The 23,465-nt window shown below is 33.4% G+C and overlaps 1 protein-coding gene across 3 annotated transcripts in view; it reads right to left on the bottom strand.

Moving 5' to 3' along the window:
- LOC143253271 (acetylcholinesterase-like) overlaps positions 1 to 23,465 on the bottom strand; it is a 94,141-nt gene that overhangs the window by 23,786 nt on the left and 46,890 nt on the right. For all 3 annotated transcript variants that reach the window (XM_076506850.1, XM_076506851.1, XM_076506852.1), the window contains exon 2: positions 12,534 to 14,135. In XM_076506850.1, the coding sequence (XP_076362965.1) occupies positions 12,534 to 14,116 (1,583 nt within the window). In that variant the 5' untranslated portion in view covers positions 14,117 to 14,135. The remainder of the gene's footprint in view (positions 1 to 12,533; positions 14,136 to 23,465) is intronic.

Here is a 23,465-nt window from a genome sequence, read left to right as displayed (position 1 = left end):
TGAATCAACTGTCAACGAATATGAATTTTATTTTAACCTTGTTAATTATTTCGCCCCCTGCTAGCACAGCGGTATGTCTCCGGATTTACAACGCTAGAATCAGGGGTTCGATTCCCCTCGGTGGGCTGAGCCCATAGCCCGATGTGGCTTTGTTATAAGAAAAACACACACACGCAGTATTAATTATTTCAACCAAATGTAAACTCTACAGATTATTAACTGGCCAAATGAAATGTATCTATATTCATTAAAAAATAAGTTGTGGTTCTTTAGTAATAAAGTCCGCAAATTGTGTAGCAAACAGAACAAGCTTGTATCAGGATATGCATCGATAGGAAAAGTTAGGCATAACTTTGTAGGTAAATGCTTCGTGCTGTGGATCCGAGGTCCAGAATTCGAGGTGTATTGCCGATAAACACGTTCTTCACTTTCAGCTGCGAATGAGTTACAAAGGTAATAATCAATTTAATTACTAAGTTCAAAAAGTTAGGCAAAGGTATTATGGTAACGAGTGCTAATAATGGCTGACTGCCTTGTCTCTGGTGGGTAATTACAAATTAGGGATAGTTATGCTGGAACCTTAGGTCATTCGCATACATGATTTTTAGTCAATTTAATTTTGTCATATACAGCGGTATATCTTCGGATTTCCAACCCAAAATTAGGGGTTCGATTCCCTTCGGTGAGCTAAGCAGATAACCCGATGTGGCTTTGCTATAAGAAAACACGCACATTTTGTCATGATAATAAATGTTTGACATCTAACAATATATTGCTGAGAACCCTATATGTTCGTTGCCAAACAGGCAAAGTTAAAGTTAATAATCATTTTATCTCCAAGAGGGGACATATTGTCTGTTCTTCTTCTACCAAACATTTTCAATTGACCAATATTCCTTTATTTTACGGCGGATTTATTAGAATCTTGGTAATGTTATACCTTATCGAAAACGCTCTTTTAAGAAATTTATGGGGTCCAAAGTCAAACAACCCCAAAATTTATATTTTGATCTTCTATATGGTCAGATTTACAGCAATCAAAATGAAAATTGTCACAAATACAAAATTTCATGCTGCCGATATAGCGACAGAAAAAGTTGGATTTGCCCATTTTGTGGGTGTCAGAGCTCACCAAAGGCATACCTTTAAGGATATTGGTGAATTGCGTGGAATTTGGTACAAAGATACATTTCTAAAGGTCCCACACTTAATTTCCAGTAAATATAGAGAAGAATGTGTGTTTGTGTATGTGCATTCTTATAGCAAAGTCACATAAGGTTATCTGTTGAGCTCATCGAGGGGAATCTAAACCCTGATTTTAACGTTGTAAATCCGTAGACTTACCGCTGTATCAGCGGAGGACTGTAGGTAGAAGAGTCAAAATGTCACAAAAAGCATAATTTTAGGGTCTGGCAACTACTCCTCCACATTTCGGCCACTTTACATGATATTTGGTACAAAGGAGCTGTTTTAAATATTTCATACTTATAAGTATAAGAATGCAGGATATGCCCATTTTCAGTAATTTTAGAGGACTAAAAATATAGAATAAACTCATAATTTTAGGGGTTTTGGTAAGTTACTTTGCCTTATGCCGAACAATTTACACAAGTTTACAGCTCCTAAACAGACATACATAATTTTGAACTTTTGTCTTTTGCTCAGTTTTTCAGCGGGAAAAGTACAGTTTATTTTTTGTGAACTATTCAAATGTACGTTAACAAAATTACACAAAATTCGGTAGAAAGATACATTCGTGCAGGTCTGAAGCAATGTATAAACAGTTTTCGATTTTTCTGATGGCAAAATTGGCCATATTGGGATTGCGTGGCAGAGATACGTTGCATACGCCTGCGAATTTTGGACTCTATAATTACAAAATTAAAACCTAGTGACTATAAAGCATGTTTTATATTGAAAGTTATATATTTAAATGAAGAAAACTTTGTTGTGACTGTAGAGTCACTCTTTGCTCCTTAGATACAAACTCAAACCATGAAATAATTACGAGCAGATTGCTTTAATAATGCGACAGACTGTACCTTACTAATAAGAAACCTGACTTATTAGACAGTATGTTAACTTTCTTTTCTACCTGTCGCATGAAAGAATCGGTGATGAAGTCGATGTCACATCAATCAGCTCCCAGTGTCCAAAATTAATTTTGTATTACTTGAATAAATGTTCCAAGTCAGTCAGACGTTGCTTAGGAGCTGCAAAATTGAAAGTCCATGATTTGCATTTCGTTGCCGCAAAATCGCAATTTTGGAGCTAACGGTATCTTAAAAGATGACAATTAATTCGCAGTATTCGATTGCGGTAGCAAAATAATTGTTGATGCATTCGCTCATTGTTTGTTTGAAGTTAAGAACAAAGCTAAACAACATGTGCTTTGCTCAGCACGGGCATCGAAACCCAATTTCTAGCTTGTAAGTCCGCAGATATGCCGCTGTACAACTGGGGGCAAGACAGAAACATATGTATAAGGAGAAAAGTATAATAACAAATATATTTGACCCTTCAATAAATATTTCTGTGTCTTCTCCTGGCTTATCTACAAATATTATAATGTTGTCTACGTCACATTTTGTTTAGCAAGATTTCCTTACTTATTTATTTTACTTGCCGTTTTCTGCCTACCTCATTGTTATTGGAATAGAACTATTAGGTTGTCCAGAAATAAATATAGGAATTCCCACGATGACATTTAGAAGCTGAATACTGAGTAATTTATCGTTGGTTGGTCGGTTTAATCCAACGTTTGTCGCTTACAAGGTGTCTTAATTGTCTACTGTTTCAACTCTACTCAGAGTAAGTTTCGTAACCCCCAAGGCAGCAGGGACAAGAAGGACTTTCGTCTGATTTTTCTTCTATGTAGTTGAACGAAAAGCTACCAAAACTACAAGGAACATCAACCAGGATTCGGCCATAGAACTGTTACTGAACATACAGTTCAGCGTTGGTTCTAAAGGTTTCGATATAAAGATGAAAGTCTTGAAGAAATCTACCCTTAGATGAAAACATATTAATGAAAGCAGTTGAGACATACTTTTGCAGAAGAGCTAGGCACAAGTAAATCAAGCATTGCTAACCACCTGAGTGCGATTAAAAAATGAAAAAGTTGAATAAGTGGATTCCCGCATGAGCTGACTGTAGATCAACAAAATCGGCGTTATCAGACCTGCTCTACATTGCTATTGCGGAACCGAAATTATCCATTTCTTGAACTGATAGCGACATGCGTTGAAAAGTGGATTTTTTACAACAATCGGAAACGATCTGCACAATGGATCGATCGCAAAATAGCCCCAAGCATATTCCAAAGCCCAAATTTCGCCAAAGAAAGGTCATGGTGACTGTATAATAGACTGAGGCCAGCATCATTTACTACAACTTTTTGAATCTAGGGGAAACAATCACAGTGGACAAATATTGTCAAGAATTGGCCGAAATGCATCGAACGTTGAGCGAGTGACAACCAGCTCTGGTCAGTCGAAGTGGCCTTATTCTTCTTCATGACAATGCTCGTCCCCACGTGTCAAGGATAACGCTCCAAAAATTGAACGAATAAGAAATCAAGATTCTGCTCCATCCACCTTACTTCCCAGACCTTTCCACTATAGATTTTCATTTTTTTCAAGTACTTTCACAACTTTTTTAAACAATAAACGCTTTCAAAACCAGGCAGCTGCAGAAGAAGCTTTCAATGAGTTCATTGACCATAGAAACTCTGATTTCTACAGTAGGGGCATAAACAGCATCGTTACATTTTGACAAAAGTGTATTGAAACAAACGATGCTTACTTTGATTAAAGCATGTTTTACAACACTGGTTTATACGTTTCCAAACTTCGCAGTTCAAAAAAGACATTCATTTCTGGCCAACCTGATAGAATTTTCACCGAAACGACACCTTATGCGCACTTGGACTAAACGCCCAGAGCAGAGATCCCTAAGAATCAGAAATAATTGTCCCTGGTTTTGAACTACTGGTCAGAGCCAAAATAGTCAGCCAGTAGCACTCACCGTCACAAGAGCTCTTCCCATCTCTTTCAACCGAACAACGGAATTGAGTATTGTATTGTATAACGCTCTTAAATGGTGTTCAATAGAATCACGGTTGTAACCCACAGCTTGACACACTAAGAATTAGGCTAAGTTCGGTCCGAAATATCTCTGTTATGAATATTTATAAATTACTGTTGGCATAATAGCATCATGAAATAGATACTTACATTGTATGCATTTTATTTGCTTTTTGTGTAACAGACTTTCATATATTACATTCGTATATGACCAAACGCTATGACGAGAGATGGCATATTAACGATATTCATTTAAATCTGTTAGTTTTAAATAATTTAGTGCAATCTCATAAATATGTATAACTAATTCATACATTGTTTTAAATAACATAAAACACAGTTACTTTAGAAATAACTACATTGAAAACTGGTATACAAAATCTTTGTTTTACTGCAGTACTACACAATAGGTTATTTGTGCTGTATAAAATCTCCATTTCGTTGTTTTGCCTCAAACATTAACCAATGATTAGATAATATCAAAAATAATCTAGAATTTACTGAGTCACGCGTTAAATTTTCATAATTGACATTGATTGTGCTACTTATTAGAACGCACCATCGCAATTTGTTTTGCATATTAATATTTACCTCCTAAAAATAAAAAAAAAGATAGCGCTTTATTTGAAACCAAACACAATTGTTTTTCTGTCACGTCATTCGTGCTCTTTTAACAAAAACTTAATTGAATAATGTTACTTAAAAATATGCCTTTGCAACGTACTAAGTAGTAATAAACACAACGGAACATAGCTTTCTCTTCAGCATATTTCGTTCATCAGATGAAATGAAATAATTATTTTTCTATATATAAACAGGGTGTTATTGGCTGATTCATTGTTTGTTTAATAACTTTTCCCCAAAGATACAAACGGGTGTCCCGTCCCTAATTTTGAATTAAATAGAAGACAGCTGGTCAATACTATTCACTGCTAACAACTCTTGGGTTACTCTCTTCAGAGTGAATAGTGAAATTTGACCGCCACTGTTAACTATTATAGCTCATTTTTTTAGCAACGGGTAGTGAACATTAAATCCTTGGATTCAAAGACTAAGCACGCTAACTAGTAGGCTTTGCCCATCAATCAGTATTAAAAGAAAGTTTCAAGTTCCAAATTATTTGCTTTCATATTATATCGTATGAACTTGATAAGTATGGGAATATAAAATAGCTTAACCAAAATATACGTATAAAGACCGTTTAAGAAACCATAAGTACAACTTGTTGAATGAAGGAAGTGAGCTGCTGCAACAAGTTATGCAGTTACAGTCGATCAAGACAAGCTTAAGACACCGTCAGATTTTCAGCTTCTTAGTTGTTTTCTTTTTAGCTTAATAGTACAGAATAACGAGGCTATCTGCATTAAACAACCAGTTTTAATTGCATCAAAAATGCCTCCTTTTTAGTGCCATAGCGTATGTCTCCGGACTTACAATACTAGAAACTGGATTTGATACACGTGGAGCAAAACACAGATAACCCATTGTGTAGCTTTGTGTTCAATTACAATCATAACAGCATTTGAGTCTGAAATAAAGACTTTGATTTTAATAGCCAGAATAATCTTGTTGTTACTATTTTCTCCATTAATTTTGATATACAATTAATGAGACTAATTGTACAGAAGTTATTAGAACTTTTGTACTTTTGTCCTTAGGGCGTTATAATGTGACGGTCAATCCCACTATTCGTTGGTAAAAGAGTAGCCCAAGAGTTGGCGGTGGGTGGTGATGACTAGCTGCCTTCCCTCTAGTCTTACAATGCTAAATTAGGGACGGCTAGCACAGATAGCCCTCGAGTAGCTTTGTGCGAAATTCCAAAACAAACAAACAAACAAACAGATTGTCCTCAGGGATTAGGGCGATGATTTTGAATTTGCATGCTTGTGGGAGAGGGACTGAGAATGGTGATGGATTGTATACATATTTAAATGTTTTAGGAGTTTAGATGAGACATGTTTTAGTACAATATTTAGGATTTTATCTTCAACTAGTGCGCTGTTTTTCAGTTTTTAAGGTGTATTTTAATTTTCGCAATGGTAGATGTAGAAATATTATTTGTGACAACGTGATTGGTGTCGTTTGGAATGATTGCAGGAGAACATGTAAAAAGTACATTGTGGTTGCCTTGAATGGTATTATTGTAGTGGGTTTGGTCAAGTTTATCGTCGTAAAGGGTCATAAAGGTGTCAGAGAAATATCTAACGATATATATATTTTTTTGCGTCTGTGGAAACTAAAGACTTTTTATGACTGATTGAACTAAAGTTTTTCCTTTCTTTGCACATGTTTTTGAAAACTGTCTAGAAAAGACATGGGTTAGTTTTGAATTCGTCTAACCTGTTGTAAAGTTTCCTCAGGTTTCTTTTTGCTGTTCTGTTTTATTGATTAGAGTTTTAAGAGTTGGTTTCTTGGTTGTTATGAATTGTCTACGGAGTCTGCGTCTAGCTAGAATTAGGTTGTTTATTTCAGGGATTAATGTGCGGGAAATGAGTGATAGAGTGGTACAATGTAGTCGATCGTTTTGGTTAGGGCTGATGTTATATCTATATAATATTGATCCATATCATCTTTGCTATGCAATAACGTCACATACAGGGCAAGAGATGCCATGTTGTTATGGGTTCTGCAGTTTAACTAGTTTAAGCTACACGCTCGAGTGTCAAACAGATAGCAACATACTTTCACACATGTTTTTTTCGGTTGTAAATGGCCCAACCGTTGCTTATTTCATTCGCAACGTTTCACCAGATGTATATGACATCATCAAGAGGAATACAAGAAATAAGGCCATACTTTTTATATCTCCTCGTTGGATTCATCAGATAGTCCGATGTGGCTTTGCTATAAGAAAAACACACAGCTAAACTGGGTGAAACGTTGCGAATAAAATAAACAAAAGTTTTGCTATGTACAACCAATAAAAACTTATATGAGCTTTCTAATATTTAATTTAGTATCACATCATTATCTATTCTGCATATTAACAGTACATAATCACGTACAAGGCAGGAAGTGCAGTTTTATTATAGGTTCTGCAACAGTGTTATGCACAAGGTAGAAAGTAACACACTGTTGTGAATTTCAAAACATACATCGGGTATTTGAAGTTTTATAAACTATTAAACTCCATTTCGTGTATTAGATATAAAACAGTGTAATATAGATAAATATATACATATGGATGTGTATATTGTTCTACATTTTTCATGGAAAATGTATGTCAGTTGATAGCATAAAACATATTCTTTTATGTAAAGCATTTTCAATAAAGGCTGTATATATATCTATATATATTTCTGTTTATGATTATTTCGCTACAGGGCGAATCCAACCACGAATAATAATTCTTACTTAATTTTTCATAATCGACTGCGTTGTTAAAGTTTTCACTTGTTAATCGCCAACTAACATTAGTTGTCCAAATGGCCCTAGGGAGTGAAAATAAAGTATCAAAATCAGCTGTGTCTTAAAAGTATTTAATTTACTAGCTGAAAGGTGGATTTACTGGCCAGAAGGAAATTCCGTGGTAAGGAATAATAAATACATACTTAGAAGTGAACACTCACGTTCTTCAAGTATTTACAAATTATTCTTAACATAAACAAAAGTGTGCTTATTTAAGTATATCATGCCAGAGAGTGAGTAGCTAATTACTTGATCAGACTAAGATTGGAACAACAAAAAGTCTCATTCTTATGTAAATCCATGTTTTCGATTGTTTACGCTGTAGAACAAATGCCAACAAATTATAGAAAATGTATTTATAACTCTTCTAATAGCTTATTTCATCGGTTCTCATTGTTATCTGCTACGTGCTTTTGTATCAATTATGGATGTTTGCTATGTCGGAGAGGTTTCTACAAAAAACTTCAACTTTCTGAGTAAAATTTAATAGATTTTAATTAGATTTTATACATATGTTTATGAAATTAAAGTGGGGTGTGAATAATGGAATATTTTTTTTAAATATATACATTTTTTTTCTTGTAGTTAAGCGCAAACTCTATGGGCTATCTGTACTCTGCCCACTACGGGATTCTAACGCATTGCATTATCAATAACACACAGGTTAAAACTTATGTAGAAAGATATTTGATTGCTTTTGATGACCTCATATTGCATTCAAGGGTGATTTTATACGGCTTACATATGCACGTAAACATATGCTGAGTAACTTTGATACGTTTTTCATTGAAATATAACCGTCTTTTCTTTTATTCAAAATGTTTTACTCATCTCTAAAGGAATAAAGCACAACTATATCTAGTATTTCTATGTAATATGAAAGCCTTTGAACAAAAGGGTCGTTAGACAAAATGAAAAAAATGTAAGGATGTTTTAAAACGTCAGTTTTATGCCATGCTATAAACTTTCAGATTTAGATGATTTTAATTTTCATTTTCTGCTTTAAAACCCTGGATAAAAATCACTCATGAATGCAATATGAGGTTATCATAAACAATCAAATGTGTTTCTACATAAGTTTTAACCTGTATGTTGTTGATAATGCAATGCGTTAGAAACTCGTAGTGGACAGAGTATAGATAGCCCATAGTGTTGCTGTTTAACTACAAGAAGAAGAAAAGTAATGTCGTTAGGATCTAAGCATTTACAATATTCGTTTCGAAGAAAGTGTAAGAATTCCAACCAATTTTGCAATATTTATCGTGTAGAAACTTACAGGGCTCATTATTTATGATTTTTGACATCATTTTTTATTCATCACGTCATAACCTAAATTAATTTACGTGTGCACGAATAATGCTGTGGCAATGCAACTAAGTTTTTACTTGATATAAAACGGGCCAACTGTTTAATGACTTTTTTATAAATAACCATTGCTGGGAAAGCAGTTAAGGGTGTGTGTTTTTTCTTATAGCAAAGCCACATTGGGCTATCTGCCGAATCCACCGAGGAGAATCGAACCCCTGATGTTAGCGTTGTAAATCCATAGACTAACCGCTGTACCAGCGGAGGACAAGCAGTTAAGTGTATGGATTTACAAATTTAAAATGCAGGGTTTGAGACCACGCGATAAACACAACACACATTTAGCTCATTGTAGCTTTTTCCTTTCACAAAACAATAAAATAAACCTGTAATATAATCACTAAATAGTACTTTTTAATTTTTTATGTCTTCAATTTCTCATTGTATTCAAAAGCGTTAAGAATAGTGATTCAAATGCAAAATTTCACAAAATCCCGAACATTTCAGATGTATTCATGACGAACGTTTCTAATCTTAAAGTCGAGATTCAGATTTACTAAGAGAATCAATTATAAGCAGTGTGATTGTGTTCTTAATATCTGTTACGTAGGCACCGACAATACAAAAATATCTAGTCCTGAACAATGCCCGAAGTTAAAGCATTAAAATTATGTTGTATGTCAGCTTATTTTATCCCTTGTGATTAACATATTTTAAAGTTGTAAACTTGCTTATTTTCTTTTGAACAATGTCAGTATATTCATTGAGATATTTTGACAAGAATTGTTTTTAAATATTTTTACACCATTAAGTAAAATCTGTCACCGCAGTATTAGGTAATTTGATATACTGTAACATAACACGACGTTACCATAAGATACATGCGACTTCTCTGTAACGGAATGTTTTATTACAACGTGTTTAGCTTAATGTAACATAACAGAACGTGGCGTTACAATAAGATTCGTGCAACTATTCTGTAGCACAGCAAGTAACTGTAACGTATCTGATTTAACAGAATAAGGCATTACCATGAGATGTGTGCGACTTTTCTGTGACACGTTATATTACAGTAAAATGTGTAGCTTAATATAATATAATATAATATAATATAATATAATATAATATAATATAATATAATATAATATAATATAATATAATATAATATAATATAATATAATATAATATAATATAATATAATGTTGCGTTACAGTAAAATGGGTGCAACTTCTCTGTAACTGAGTGTATTACAATAACATGTGTGTAACTTCATGAATCGTAATGAAATATGATGTTACCGTAGAATGTTTACTTCTCTGTAACATAATTTTTTTATTTTAGCATATGCGTGACTTTTTCTAGAGGTTATATCTATATGTTATCTCACTTAGAATGTTCTTGAAGGAATTCAGTGAGCATAAATGCAAGGCTAAGACAAATAGATCGTTACTAACGTCGAAGTGTGTGTTGGATGCCAGACTTAAATAGATAAAGAAGTAGGTGTTACTGGAAGCAAGTGATATCTCAAACAATTGCAATGCTCTCCATAGTGCTAACTTACTGCACTCAATGTGGATGTATGTAAATGGGCACTATTTGCAAGGTTAGTATAGTGTTATCTCTCTATAGGCGTAAATATCTCAGAAGAACTGGCATTCAGAGAATGTACACTTTTTCCTGGGATGTTTGGCACTGTTTTACTTAATAAGTAGTCTGTCAGAATATTAACAATTGGTCATGTATTTTTGTGAGGTGAGAATATCTGCTTCACCCAGTTTTGATGTTATGATCAAATATGAAACTAGAATCAAGCATGTAAACACTTCAGCGTAACTGCACGGTGTCAACATTGAAAGGTTGCCGTGGGCTACCTTCTGCACTGTAAAGTGTTCACAGATAGCAACAGTTCTTAAAAGAACAGGTTTGATGAGTCACAAAAGAATGTTTTAATTAGCAAGTAATCTGTTGTTATGACCGCTTATAGTAAAGCCACATCTGCTGAGCCCACCGAAGGGAACAAAGAATGTTCAGCCTATGCTTGTTTTTGAAATGTTAATAGAAACTTTTTATACTGTGTGACTGATAGCCTAAACCTCAACTTTATAGAAATTTTTGAGGCCATCCGAAGAGGTTAATTCAAAGCTTTAAATTGTTTTAGTCCGTTTAAATTTCGCAATTTAGCAATGTAAGACTAGAGGAAAGGCAGCTAGTCATCACCACCCACCGCTAACCCTTGGGCTACTCTTTTATCAACGAATAGAGGGATTTACCGTTACATTATAACACCCCTACGGCTGAAAGAGCAAGCAAGTTTGGTGTGTCGGGGATTTGAACTCACGACCCTCGTATTACGAGTCGAGTGCCTTACCCATCTGGCCATGCCGGGTCAAAACTTTAAATCACGACCTTCTAGTTTTCATCACAATTTGCGTCAACTATGAAAAAATGTAGTCTCAGCTGAGAAGATAGCACGGTATCACTCAGTCAGTGATGTCGAGAAACCCACTTGTTGAGAAATTTATATGCAAAAACGGCTCGTTTGCAGGTTGTGAACCTGACGATGACCGAAGAAGGTCGAAACGTTGTTCGCTCTTCTATGTAAACTATTTTCTCAACCCAAACGAGCCGTTTTTGCATATAAAGGTATCACTCAGTGTTTAGATACATTTGATAGAACACTGTTTTTTTTTTTTTAATCTCGGTGATATAATTGATACAAAAATATTTTAATAAAGGTTTCTCCAGCTATTCGGAAAGTATAAGTTCAGTGAAAATAAATTTTAATGTGTTTGGCAAATAAATATCGTTCTATGAATGTTATTACTTTAAAGCATTTAATATTTCCAAAATAATAAAGTATAATCCCAAAATAATTTTCAAAACATAACTGTAAATGTTTTTAGCGCTTAGTATGAAGAAACATTAATAAGGTTTTAAATTTTTACATACTTAATATAACCGCTATATACTGTCCTAAAATATATCAAAATTTCAATGAAAAATAGGGTTGTACATTATGATGAAAGCATTGGAAATAAAACAACAGCAACAAACAAAGAAGAAAAGTCGGTTGGTTCCATACTTTTTCACGATGCTTTTTCAAATTATTTGCTTGGCACGGCATGGGCAAAGCGTTAAGGCACTCGTCTTGTAATCTCAGAGTCGCGGGTTCGAATCCACGTCACACCCAACATGCTCGTCCTTTCATCCGTGGACGCGTTATAATGTGACGGTCAATGTCACTATTCGTTGGCACAAGAGTAACTCAAGAGTTAGCGGTGGGTGGTGATGGCTACGTGTCTTCCCTCTAGTCTTACGCTCTGGTGTAGTTTTGCGCGAAATTCAAAACACAAACAAGCTAATTATTTACGTCCCCCAGTGGCACAGCGGCATGTCTGGAGGCTTACAACGCTAGAAACCAGGTCTCAGTACTCATGTTGGGCAGAACACTGATATCCCACGATGTCGTTTTGTGCTTAACCACAAATAGAATAATTATTTGTAATTATTAATTCAAAACCTTTATATTATTCTTAATATTGACAGATAAACATGAATTGTAAAAATATTAGCTAAAGCTGTGAAGGACAATAATTTTTTCTCTTCTTTTATACAAGATAAAAAAATGGATAACAACAAAATAGTCATCTACTAATAAAATATCACAAGTTTTCATTTGATACACTTAACAATGTACTAAATACTATTTAGATTATGAAATATATTTTAACTTACCCAGTTCTAGCAAAGTTGGCCCAGTATCTCATAACTCTTTTAGCTAAGATTTTTTCTTGTTCGTTGTAATTCTTTCTTGGATTCAAAGGTTCCCCGAAAACGAAAGGGATTTCATCTCCATGCATAACGCCCATCCATTCAGGCCACGGATTAACAGAAGATCGATGTGTAAAATAGTACATGTAAACTTCATTTCCCGTTTTGGCGTAACGATAAGCAAATTCGTTCACACTGCAGGTAAAATGGTAATCACCAACTATCTTGTCAACTGCGTCTCTATTTTTTATAGGGTCATCAGGATCCAGCCAATCGGTGTATTGGAAGATAATAGCCTCTTGGCCAACTTCACCAATGTATGGATTAAGTTCTTTTACCGAGTTTATAAAGTCTTTACGTGTCAGATACACATTTTCTTCTTTCTTGAAAAGGTCTGTTAGGTAGTAGACGATCCAAAACGTCCCCTCTTCTGTGTTGCTTCCCAAAAGGATGTTAGTTTTCTTAAAGTTCTTCATTTCGAGAGACTTTGAAGGATGTTCATCAATGAATGCACCGTCTACGACTGGCACAAAGGGGAAGTCTACAATGCCAAAACTTCCAGATTCATTGTTAACCAATATCATCGGATCAATATTTCGAAGACACTTTATTACAAGGTCCAAATCATTTGGGTCGTGAGGGCATTTTACTGCTTCTGCAAGCCGCAGACCACGAGTGGTTAGCTCTTTATGGTCAAGAACACCCCAAGGTGAAGTTGCAGAACCACTCTGCATGATGGCCTGGCTGAATAAATTTCTGCTCAAGGAGGACAATAAATGAAGACCAACGCTAACGCCACCTGCACTTTCACCAAATAAAGTGACATTTTGTGGATTACCGCCAAAAAAAGCAATGTTGTCCCGAATCCATTCCAAAGCCATTAATTGGTCATATAAACCTGCGTTACCTGGGGAATCTGGACGACCGAAAAACAAGAACCCAAGTGATGCTACCCGGTAATTAACAGAAACAATTATTATATTTTCTTCAGATGCAAAGATTTTGGCGTCATAAATATCCAATGTTGTAGTCCCACTGTAGAACCCTCCACCAAAAATCCACACCAAAACTGCGGAATATTTCGGTCGAGGTCGAGGAACCCAAATATTCAACTTTAAGCAATCCTCACTCAAAGCAGTGTTAGGATTCCACATTTTAGAACCTGCAAAGTTTCCGAAAAACGTATCACTGATTTGAAAGCAACTGTTTGGCTTTTCTGTAGCATTAAATATTCCACTCCAAGGATCTAATGGCTTTGGATGGCGAAATCTATACTCACCTAAAGGAGGCTTAGCGTACGGAATCCCCCAGTAAATATCTACCAATTTATTAGTAGCTGATTGAGAAGTTACTCCTCTCACTAAGCCTTTGGTAGTCTGAACGACAAGAGGTTTGTCGGTATAATCAGATGGTGATAAACTGCGCCCTAAACAGAGGGCGCCACAAGTAGCTAACATCAGCACTGCTCCTCGGTACATTATTTTAAGATCTTTTTGAGAAACCGTGTACATTTTACGACGTACAGTTATCATCTCTGTTATGGACATAGTGGACGAGAGTTAGATCCTGAAACAGTAAAATGAAAGAAACATTTACAGTTTTGGGATACTACCAAAGATAAAAAAATATGTATAATACAAGTTTTGTGTGCGAATAGTAAAGTTTGCATAAAATAACATTCATATTCCATCTATAAAAGTTATTATTGTGTATTTTTTAGAAATATACGGTGACAAAAGAATATTTTAAATTTATGAACGTTAAAATAATATTGCTCATATAATTTAAAATAATAAAGTCCAGCTACGATAAGGATAACTCTGAATTACTGCGAAAGCAGCTTTTTTTGATAATGTGGGTAATAGTTGAACATGAAAAGTTGCTGAGAAAAACTGTATTAATATTTATCTATGTTTCCACTAGGTTACGGTAAGTTTATTTGTTCTTCATAGACTTTACACCTCTATTGATGTGTTGCATATGAAATAGACAAGTCATAATGAAAACAATATGATTTGTTAACAGATGCTGACAAATTTCTAGTGAGAAAAACTTCAACTATTTGTTACTTTGGTTAATTTCTATGAAACTTGTTTACCTCATCAACATTTTTTTTTAGATTTGCAACTTTTTGCATTAATTGATGATGTTATGGAAATTACTTGTCGAATGAATCCTTTTTAGTAATCAGTTCTTATCTTACAGTCATTAATTACATCGTACTATCAACTGACTATCATCGCAATGAAATGGCCACCTTCACTTGCGTAAAACCAACGTTTCGTAATGAAATGAAATATTTGTTAGTTGCTGGGCTTTAAAAATTCAGGCATATTCTTAGAATGTTCGTAGCCTGATGGTTAGGGAACTTGCATCGCAGTCTATGTGTCGTAGAATGAAATCCGGTCAGCAACTATTTTTGCCCTTTCAGCTGAGGAGGTTGGGCGTCAATCTAACTATTCTTTGGTAAAAAGTGGCATAAGTGTTAACGGTGGGTGGTGTTGCTTTACTTTCTCCACTCTAGTTTATAACTTCAAAATTAGGAACGGCTAACGTAGATATCCCTTATTTAGCTGTGTGATCTACAAATAAGGACAGATTTCTGCATTAAATTACGAATGTTTCAGTGAATATACTTTTATTAAGTATCACGTACAATAGTGTAAAAGTAGGGATTTCGTTATAAAGATATTTTTTGTATCGTGGTCAGGTAGTCAATACGTTTTATGAGGTAATAACTCAAGAGCCAATCTGTTGTGCCATGGCCTATTAAGAGAAATTAAAAATAATTTGACGTATTATTGTTGAATTGGGTGTGGCTAGCCTAGTCGCATGAAAGATTCTACCTGCAGAAACACCCTTAGCTTTTTAGGACAGTGAGTACAAGAAAAAAGTGACAGCCAAACTGCTGCATTCGGTCAGATAATAGTAAACCAAAATACAGTAACTGATGCTATTAACAAACTGCTATCCAAGTTCAAGGTAATTCTTTGTGTTGTTTTGTGTAAAAATTCTGAAACAAAGAAATAAAGTATCATTAGAGCCTGAAAACACCTTTTGTTTGCATGAAAGTGACTTGCGATGAGGAGAAAACAATAGAAATATATATAACAAATAAACTTCTTTTTGAGTACAACCCTCACAATTTAAGTAGATTATGAAAAAAAAAGTTGCAATCATTGTCTATCAAGATAATTCAGAGATTATATTTCAATTTGGGATTGTCTTAAAGCTAATTAATGCATCACAACGCATGACTTCATGCTTATCTTGACGCAGTATAAGTTAACAAAGTACCGTGTATTTTCACAGCAACGTCTAAAAGTTATTCCCCCATTAGTGGAACAGCGGAATGTCTGGGGACTCACACCGCTAGAAATCGAATTTCGATACTCGCGATAGGAAGAGCACAGATAGCCCAATCTGTAGCTTTATGCTTAATTCCAAACAAAAGAAAATCTAAAAGTTACTTAATTGGTAAAGATTTGTAAATATATTTTAAACAAAACGTATCTCGTTACATATTATATAATATTCGTATTGCTAGTTAGGTATTACTGAAAGCCAAAAATCAAGACAAAAAATTAAATATACATTGACGTAATTTAGATGAACGTTATGCATATATATAGATATTACAGATTTATTTTCTTTTTCACCTAAAGCAAAATTGAAAACATCGTCTTTCATGTAGAGGACTATTGCATTCTTTGACTGGCTGTTCCTTCTGCTGTGGACTGCAGTGTTGCCTGTTCAAAATTCATTAGCACAATTTGGGACAGCAAACCAAAGAATTACAGCTAGGCTCCTTATTATGGTAATGCTTGTAGAGGATTTATGCTCCAGTTTTTGACCATTATTCCTTTAACTAAATATTGCAAAAGATTAAAGAGTTTTTGTGTGTTTTTTGTTAGGATACAAATCTTTATTATATGTTCTAAGGTCTCAGTTCAACAGTTTTGTTCACAGAACAATCTTTAAACCCGTGTACTTCTAATAAGTTATCAGTTTCGGGTTATATTTCTTAATACCCTTTGTTTCAAGTGTTTTAAGATATGTAGAGAAATACCTGTATAACCTTTACGTGATGTTACTTTGAGAAAAATGAAAAATAAACAAAAACTTCATTGATTAATTTATAGGACTGAAACTTCTAAATTCATTACAGTTTTAATATATGACTGAGAGTTTTTAAACACCATAATATTATCTGCATGCAAAACCAGTGACAAAAGTATTTAATCAAATTGCCTTACACTTATGTCCAACAGACACGATTCTTACACATTCGATTTACAGAATATGGCGGTAACATCGGATGATGGATTGATGACAGTAAAGAATGAAATGTAGTTTACAGGGCCTATTTCGACTGAAACACCCTTTATTTTAGAATGCAAGGATAAAAAAGTCTAAAGGAATTATATAAATAACGCTCAGGTTCTTAATTAGTTACCTGCTATACGTTCTTTGTTATTTTCAGCTTTAAAATAGAGAAATTAGTTTATTGAAAATAATTCAGTAATTTTCGAGTGTTTCCTGTCGCTTATCAAATAGAGAAAGTACACCTGCACGCTCGTGTTAGGGGAGAATTAATTGAGAACATGGCAAAGTCCAACATCCTATTTAAGCATCAAATATTCACAGGTTAATCCTATATACAATACGCATGGGTTCGGTTCTTGTATTTATCAGAATAGAATGAGCCATAAGTTCTAAGACTTCCTTTCCTCTTGATGTTTTCCTTCTTGTACAAAGAAAAAGATTTTATTATACTTGATCTAAGATTTACGATGAGGATAGGTTTGTACTAGATGATGTTTTAATTTAGTTTAGACCAATGGTGAACACTAAGTGCTGTGAAAATAACATTATGTTCTTCAATAAGACGAGACTGATAAACTTTAAATTAGATAAAGGACGGAAACACAATAGACTTCAAACAAATACAATCTTCGAGAAGAGAAAAGAGAAGTCGCAAGATAACTCGGAGTTGTAATAACGATAAGCCAAAGCCTAATATTAATTGGAATTAATGATATCTATTGAAAATGCTCACAACAAGCTACATTGTTCGATTGCACACGTTAGGTTTATTAGGTCAATCATTTAAATTTTGTAACGGAAGTAACCAAGAAGTTAGTGTGTCCAGACTGTGAATCCACACTTAGATGCATTACAAGAGTGACGATAAAATTCCACTGTTCCGTCTTGGATTTAATCTTGCCTAAAACATTCTTTTTCAAAAAAGTATAACTGAAATTATTTGATTAACGATAATTTCTGTTTTTTTTTTCAAAATGGCAAAAATATTTATTCAAATATCGACACTAACGTTACTAAAATTACCTAACTTTCAAACGTAAGGGTAAAAGGTATTTTTTATTTACAATTTTTCTTTTCTAAATACTTATATGAACATTTATAAATGACAGTAAACAGAATAAATCATTAAAATGGGTATTCCTGCATGATTTTGTTTAGTTTCTTAAAATGTTTATTGTTGTAGCAGATAAAATCACGTGCCTACGTACATTAGGTGCTGTATCAACGTTGAATGCATAAGCGCTTGAACAGATAAAATCATGTGCGTGCATATGACTTTAAGTGGGAAATTTGTATTCTTTACGACAAAATTTCCACTTTATTTGAATAAAACTAGTTATGTCTTGCATCTTATGTTCTTGGAGGGACAAATATGTCTGTCTTGCTTTTTAGGTTGCTTTAGAAACACGATTAAAGTTTCACCGTAAGTTGTAAGTTCTTTATATGAGTCTGACCTCACAGCTTATAGTTGTAATAAATAAAGTATGCATAGCCAAGTATTGAATTTTGTTCCCTAAACGATTTATTATTTTGGTGGTATAGTTATTTTACCACCGGTCTCTGTAGATTCGAATTAACATAATAATTAATTAATGGAGGACTTTCTATATATAAAAACCGACTAACAGTACTTAAGTGTTATAAATAAATACATTACGAAACAAAACACTGTAACAATTAAAAAGCACACAATTATTATTTTCACACCCTCCCTCTTATTTGTGTCTCTGTTCAGTGGAATCTTTTGATGTGCAACAAGTTCCTAAGGCATGCTTTGTTTCAAAGCTCTACCTGGTAAAAACACTCCGAATGGTTTTCGTGTATAATTTTTTTTCTACTTATTTCCTTAAAGTAAACAATCACATATCGAATAATGCAATCTTTTCCTTTTTTTTAACCATGCACTTGTGCATCAGATGTTTCCAGGTATAATTAACTTGTTTTCAGATCTCAACGATTCAGACTCATATCAAAATTTTAGTTTACTAAAAACATATTAACCAAACCTGTCTCATCACGAATCGTTAATTAATTAATTTAATTAGTTAAAGCATGCTCTCATTATTCCCAAGAAACTATGTTCCATTGTTTATGTTTAATAAACTGTTTATATACTTCCTGGTTAATCCATATCGCTGTTAATCGGGTAGCAGGTTATTCATCTACAGCCAACTTTCGGGCCCTCATGATGAGAGAATACTGGGGTTTGACTGTTACTCTTCTAACTCACCTGTGGCTCTTAAGGACAAAATGCATACTTTTGTCGGGATTGAATGCAAAACACGAATTCATTAATTCACAACTCGAGCATGCCAACCATTTTACCAGAAAGATTATCTTTTCTTCAGTAATAGTAATTATTAATTTTCTGTTCTAATAGTTGTGTTTACAGTAATCATTAGGCCAAATCCAATCAACAATAATTCGAAATCATCTCTTGGTACTAGATCAGTAACGATATCACGTCATTAATTAACAAGGTAATAGGAGTAATCAACAGTTACATAAACAAAAACTAGAAAAAATATAATTTTAGGACTATGTACATCAGGTTTACTTTTCCTATGATTTACATTTGTTTTTTATGATTTTTAACATCTACAAAATTAAAATAGTGATTATATTTAATTATGTTTTTAAATATATAAAAAGAACATAGAAATAATTTTTCAATGTTATTTAAAACTGTCGATTAGTTTCTTTGTTGTAAGAACAATTATAGAATACACTTAATTTGATACATTGATCTTGATGTCTCATTTCTAGAAATGTTTCGTAACAGTGACAGAAAGTGAATAAATTTTTCTATTGCAGGATATAAAATTTCATATTAAAATCCATATAACACTCGTTAATATATTTTCTTGATAGTAAGCGAAAATTTAGAGAACACTCAGTAAAGAGTAGATTTTTAAATTCTTATTGTGTGTATCATCGACCTACAAATAGGAATGATAAGTTTAACTTGCCACTATGGTAAGATACTAACTTGTCTTGTGATATTAATATATGGCTTAACACATCTTTACTGTTAAAAAAAGAAGCTGTTAGTAGGAACAAACATTTTAGTTATTCCTATTTTTGTTTAGTTAGTTTGTTTGAAGCTAACCACAATACTACACAATGAGCTATTTGTTCTCTGTCTACCACGGGTATCAAAACCCGGTTTATAGTGTTGTAAGTCCGAAGATATACCGCTGTGGCTTTGGGGGTCTGAATTACATTTAAAACTCGTATAAAATGTAATATGACATGAGCAATTTGCAAATGAAAATAATACCGAAATTAAAACAACTCAGTGTAGACAGTTTAAAAATATATTTTTACAGTGCAAAAATGGAATTTTGATAAATTGTTACCAAATTTTGAATAACTTCTATTGATCACGATATAATATGTAAATACATATTAGAATTACTAGCAATTTTAATAAAATATTAATTTATCACTACTAGTCTGTTAAAATAGTAAATAGAAACGAAGTTACGGTAACAACTCGTCAATATAATTGAAACTAAAAAATAACCACAATGATTCATTCAAAATATAACACAACTTTTGAAACATAAGAAATGTCAAGCCATAGGATCTTAATATAAACATGTATCAGATCTACTGTTACTTCAGTAAGAGCTTATTTAAAATAACTTCTATGTTTTTCCAGTAAAATCGTATAATGTAGAAGGAGTTGAAGAAGGAATCACTAAACATCAGCTTCTGACACAAACACAGAAGTGTTGGAATGGAAAGTCAGTCCTAACTGGATATGGGTAAATAGTTTATTAAACGATGAATGATGACTACAATTATAAATGTATATTGGTACATAAACAAAAATTGTGTGTTTTCTTATAGCAAAACCACAGCGGGCTATTTGCTCAGTCCACCAAGGGGAATCGAAACGCTGATGTTAATGTTGTAAATGCGAAGACTTATGCGCAAACAAGAACTTTAACGATGAACGGTGACTACAATTATGATAGCCAGTTGTGAAAACCTTGAGCTTAATTACAAACAAATAAACAAAATATAATTCAAACGCCACACAATAGTCATATTAATTGTTATTGGAATACTCTTATTTTCTAGATTTTTTATTGATTAATATTTTGGAAAATAACCTAATTTTTTGTACAATTTTTTTAAATTCAAAATCTTATTTTATATGATTAATTCTCTAAATTGTTTAAGTTTCAATCATTTATTCCTATATTCATTGCAAGATAATTTTAAGTGCCTTCTTTATTTATTTCATGTAATTTGAATTAGATTATAATGAATAATATTTTAATATATAAACGATAATTACTTGCATATGGAACGTAAAGAAAAGTACAAAGGGAATTATTGCAACAAAAATTCGTAAAGGTTTGTAATGCGTCTCCTTGCTTATTTTTATTTGATATAGTATTTAACATGTATGCATATTTATCTTCATATGTCGATACATATCAAGTACTGGATTTTTCAGAAATGATTATTTCATTTTAAGTCTGATTAAAAGATAATGAGGACTTGAAATACAAACGACTTACTGAAAAGGCAGTTTTACATTGTCAAGTTAGTTCATTAACTTTTTAAAGACATTTTTACATGTGCAAAATAATTAGTACAAAGTGATCAGTGAATCACAACTTATCTCCGAATGTTGAACCAATACAGATAAATTAAGGAAGACATGCATGACATTCTTACAGACATCATAATCACAACTTTAATTTTTTTCGAGAATCCACGAACAGAGCCAATTGTTCTGGATGACTGCTAAGAGTAGGGAAATTAATTCAGAATACTAATATGTAAAATAGACAGCCATCAGCCATTTGTGAATATAAAACTTTAAATACACAACATCTTAGAGATAATAAATTAATACAAAATTCTGTGAAAGACTTCCAGCAAATGAAGAAGATTCGACTGACACTATTACATAATTTATTATAAACACTCAGAGTGGTTTATCGCTGTTTCATGATGTGTAATAATTGTTTGTTTGTTGTTTGAATATAAAAGTCGTTTTGCGTCTAAAAATATAAAAACAATCAACATTTTAAACTTTAAACATTAAATATACAAGACGTCTAAACATTTTTAATTGTTCGACCTAGATCACGACGTTCTAAATTAAGACATTTACTAACTAATGCTGTTTTCTTATATCCATTTTGAATTTCACATTTACTTCCGTTTCTGTTCGTAGTAGTTATTTGTAACTTACGAGATTAATTTTAGATTTCAGTATTTCTTGATTTGAAGACTATTCAGAGTTGTAACCACTAAGGAGCCTCAACTCCATCGAACACCTTTGGAATGAATTGGAACGCCGACTGCGAGCCAAATCTTTTCGCCCGACATCAGTGCCTGACTTCACTAATGCTCTTGTGATTAAATAAGAGTGAATCTTCGCTGCCATGTTCCAAAATCTAGTGAAAAACCTTCCCAGAAGAGTGGAGGCTGTTATAACAGCTAAGGAGGGGTCAACTCCATATTAATGCCAATGCTTTTGGAATGATAAGTTTAACAAGCAGATATGGGTGTGATGGTCGGGTGTCCACATACTTTTGGCCATGTAGTGTAAGTCTTAGGGCTTCTGATGCAAAAATTGAAGTTTGATACCTGAGGTAGGCAAAGCATAGGTAGCCCATTGTGTAGATTAGTGCTTATCAAGAAACAGACATATAAATTGTTTTGAATGGTAGAAATTTATTATTTTTTGTCGTGATATTATAATAAATAACAATATCGTGTGCGATATTTAGTTTGGAAGAAACCTTTCTAAAATAATAAATATGATGGAATTAGAATATTTAACTTGAGCCACCCCTTACGCAAATATGAGCTAAACTATCAGACCACAGACTCATTGGGGTAATCTATTTGTTGTTTGTTAAGTTTGAATCTACACCACGTGCTGTGACACTCGCTGTCAAAACCCAAGTTTTAGTGTTATAAATCTTCAGACTTACCGATGAGACACTGGGATAATCGATATTATTTTTTACTTTTTAATATAGTTATAGCAACCAACCAGCAGTACCAGATGTCACCAGAGTTTTGTTCGAACCGTATAAATGGATTGATTATGGCATGTTTAATATATTCACATCTGAAAATTTAGAGAATGTTGGACGGTATCACATTTCGAACTCCGGACTTTGCGAACTGAGCTGGCACGTTACAATGAGTTAATTCACTGCAGAAAGTTTCTTTTATGAGTACATTTTGATTATAGCCAATATGAAAAATGATTTTTTCAACAGATATTTTAATGGTTCAGGCATAATTGCCCCTAACCATGAACTATAGATTAGTGAGGGAGAAAAGGCAATCAATCATATTACAAGCCATCTAAAGCGGCGAGTCTTAAACAAACAGTAGAGTAACTGTTACTCTTATAACACGCTCCTTATCAAGTGTGCTAATTTAATATCTCGAACCAAAGACCTTTCTTGTATCCCATATTCGATTCATTAACCATTATGCTACGTTGGGGCTAAAAGTAACTGAGTTATAAAAATAGTACCGGGTAATTTTGATAATCGATGTCTTAAATAAGTAAAAGAAATTGTC

Source organism: Tachypleus tridentatus, chromosome 6, assembly GCF_004210375.1.
Source record: "Tachypleus tridentatus isolate NWPU-2018 chromosome 6, ASM421037v1, whole genome shotgun sequence".
NCBI classification, from domain to species: Eukaryota; Metazoa; Arthropoda; class Merostomata; order Xiphosura; family Limulidae; genus Tachypleus; species Tachypleus tridentatus.
Note: the sequence above shows the minus strand (reverse complement) of the source record. Positions and strands in the feature narration are given on the sequence as shown.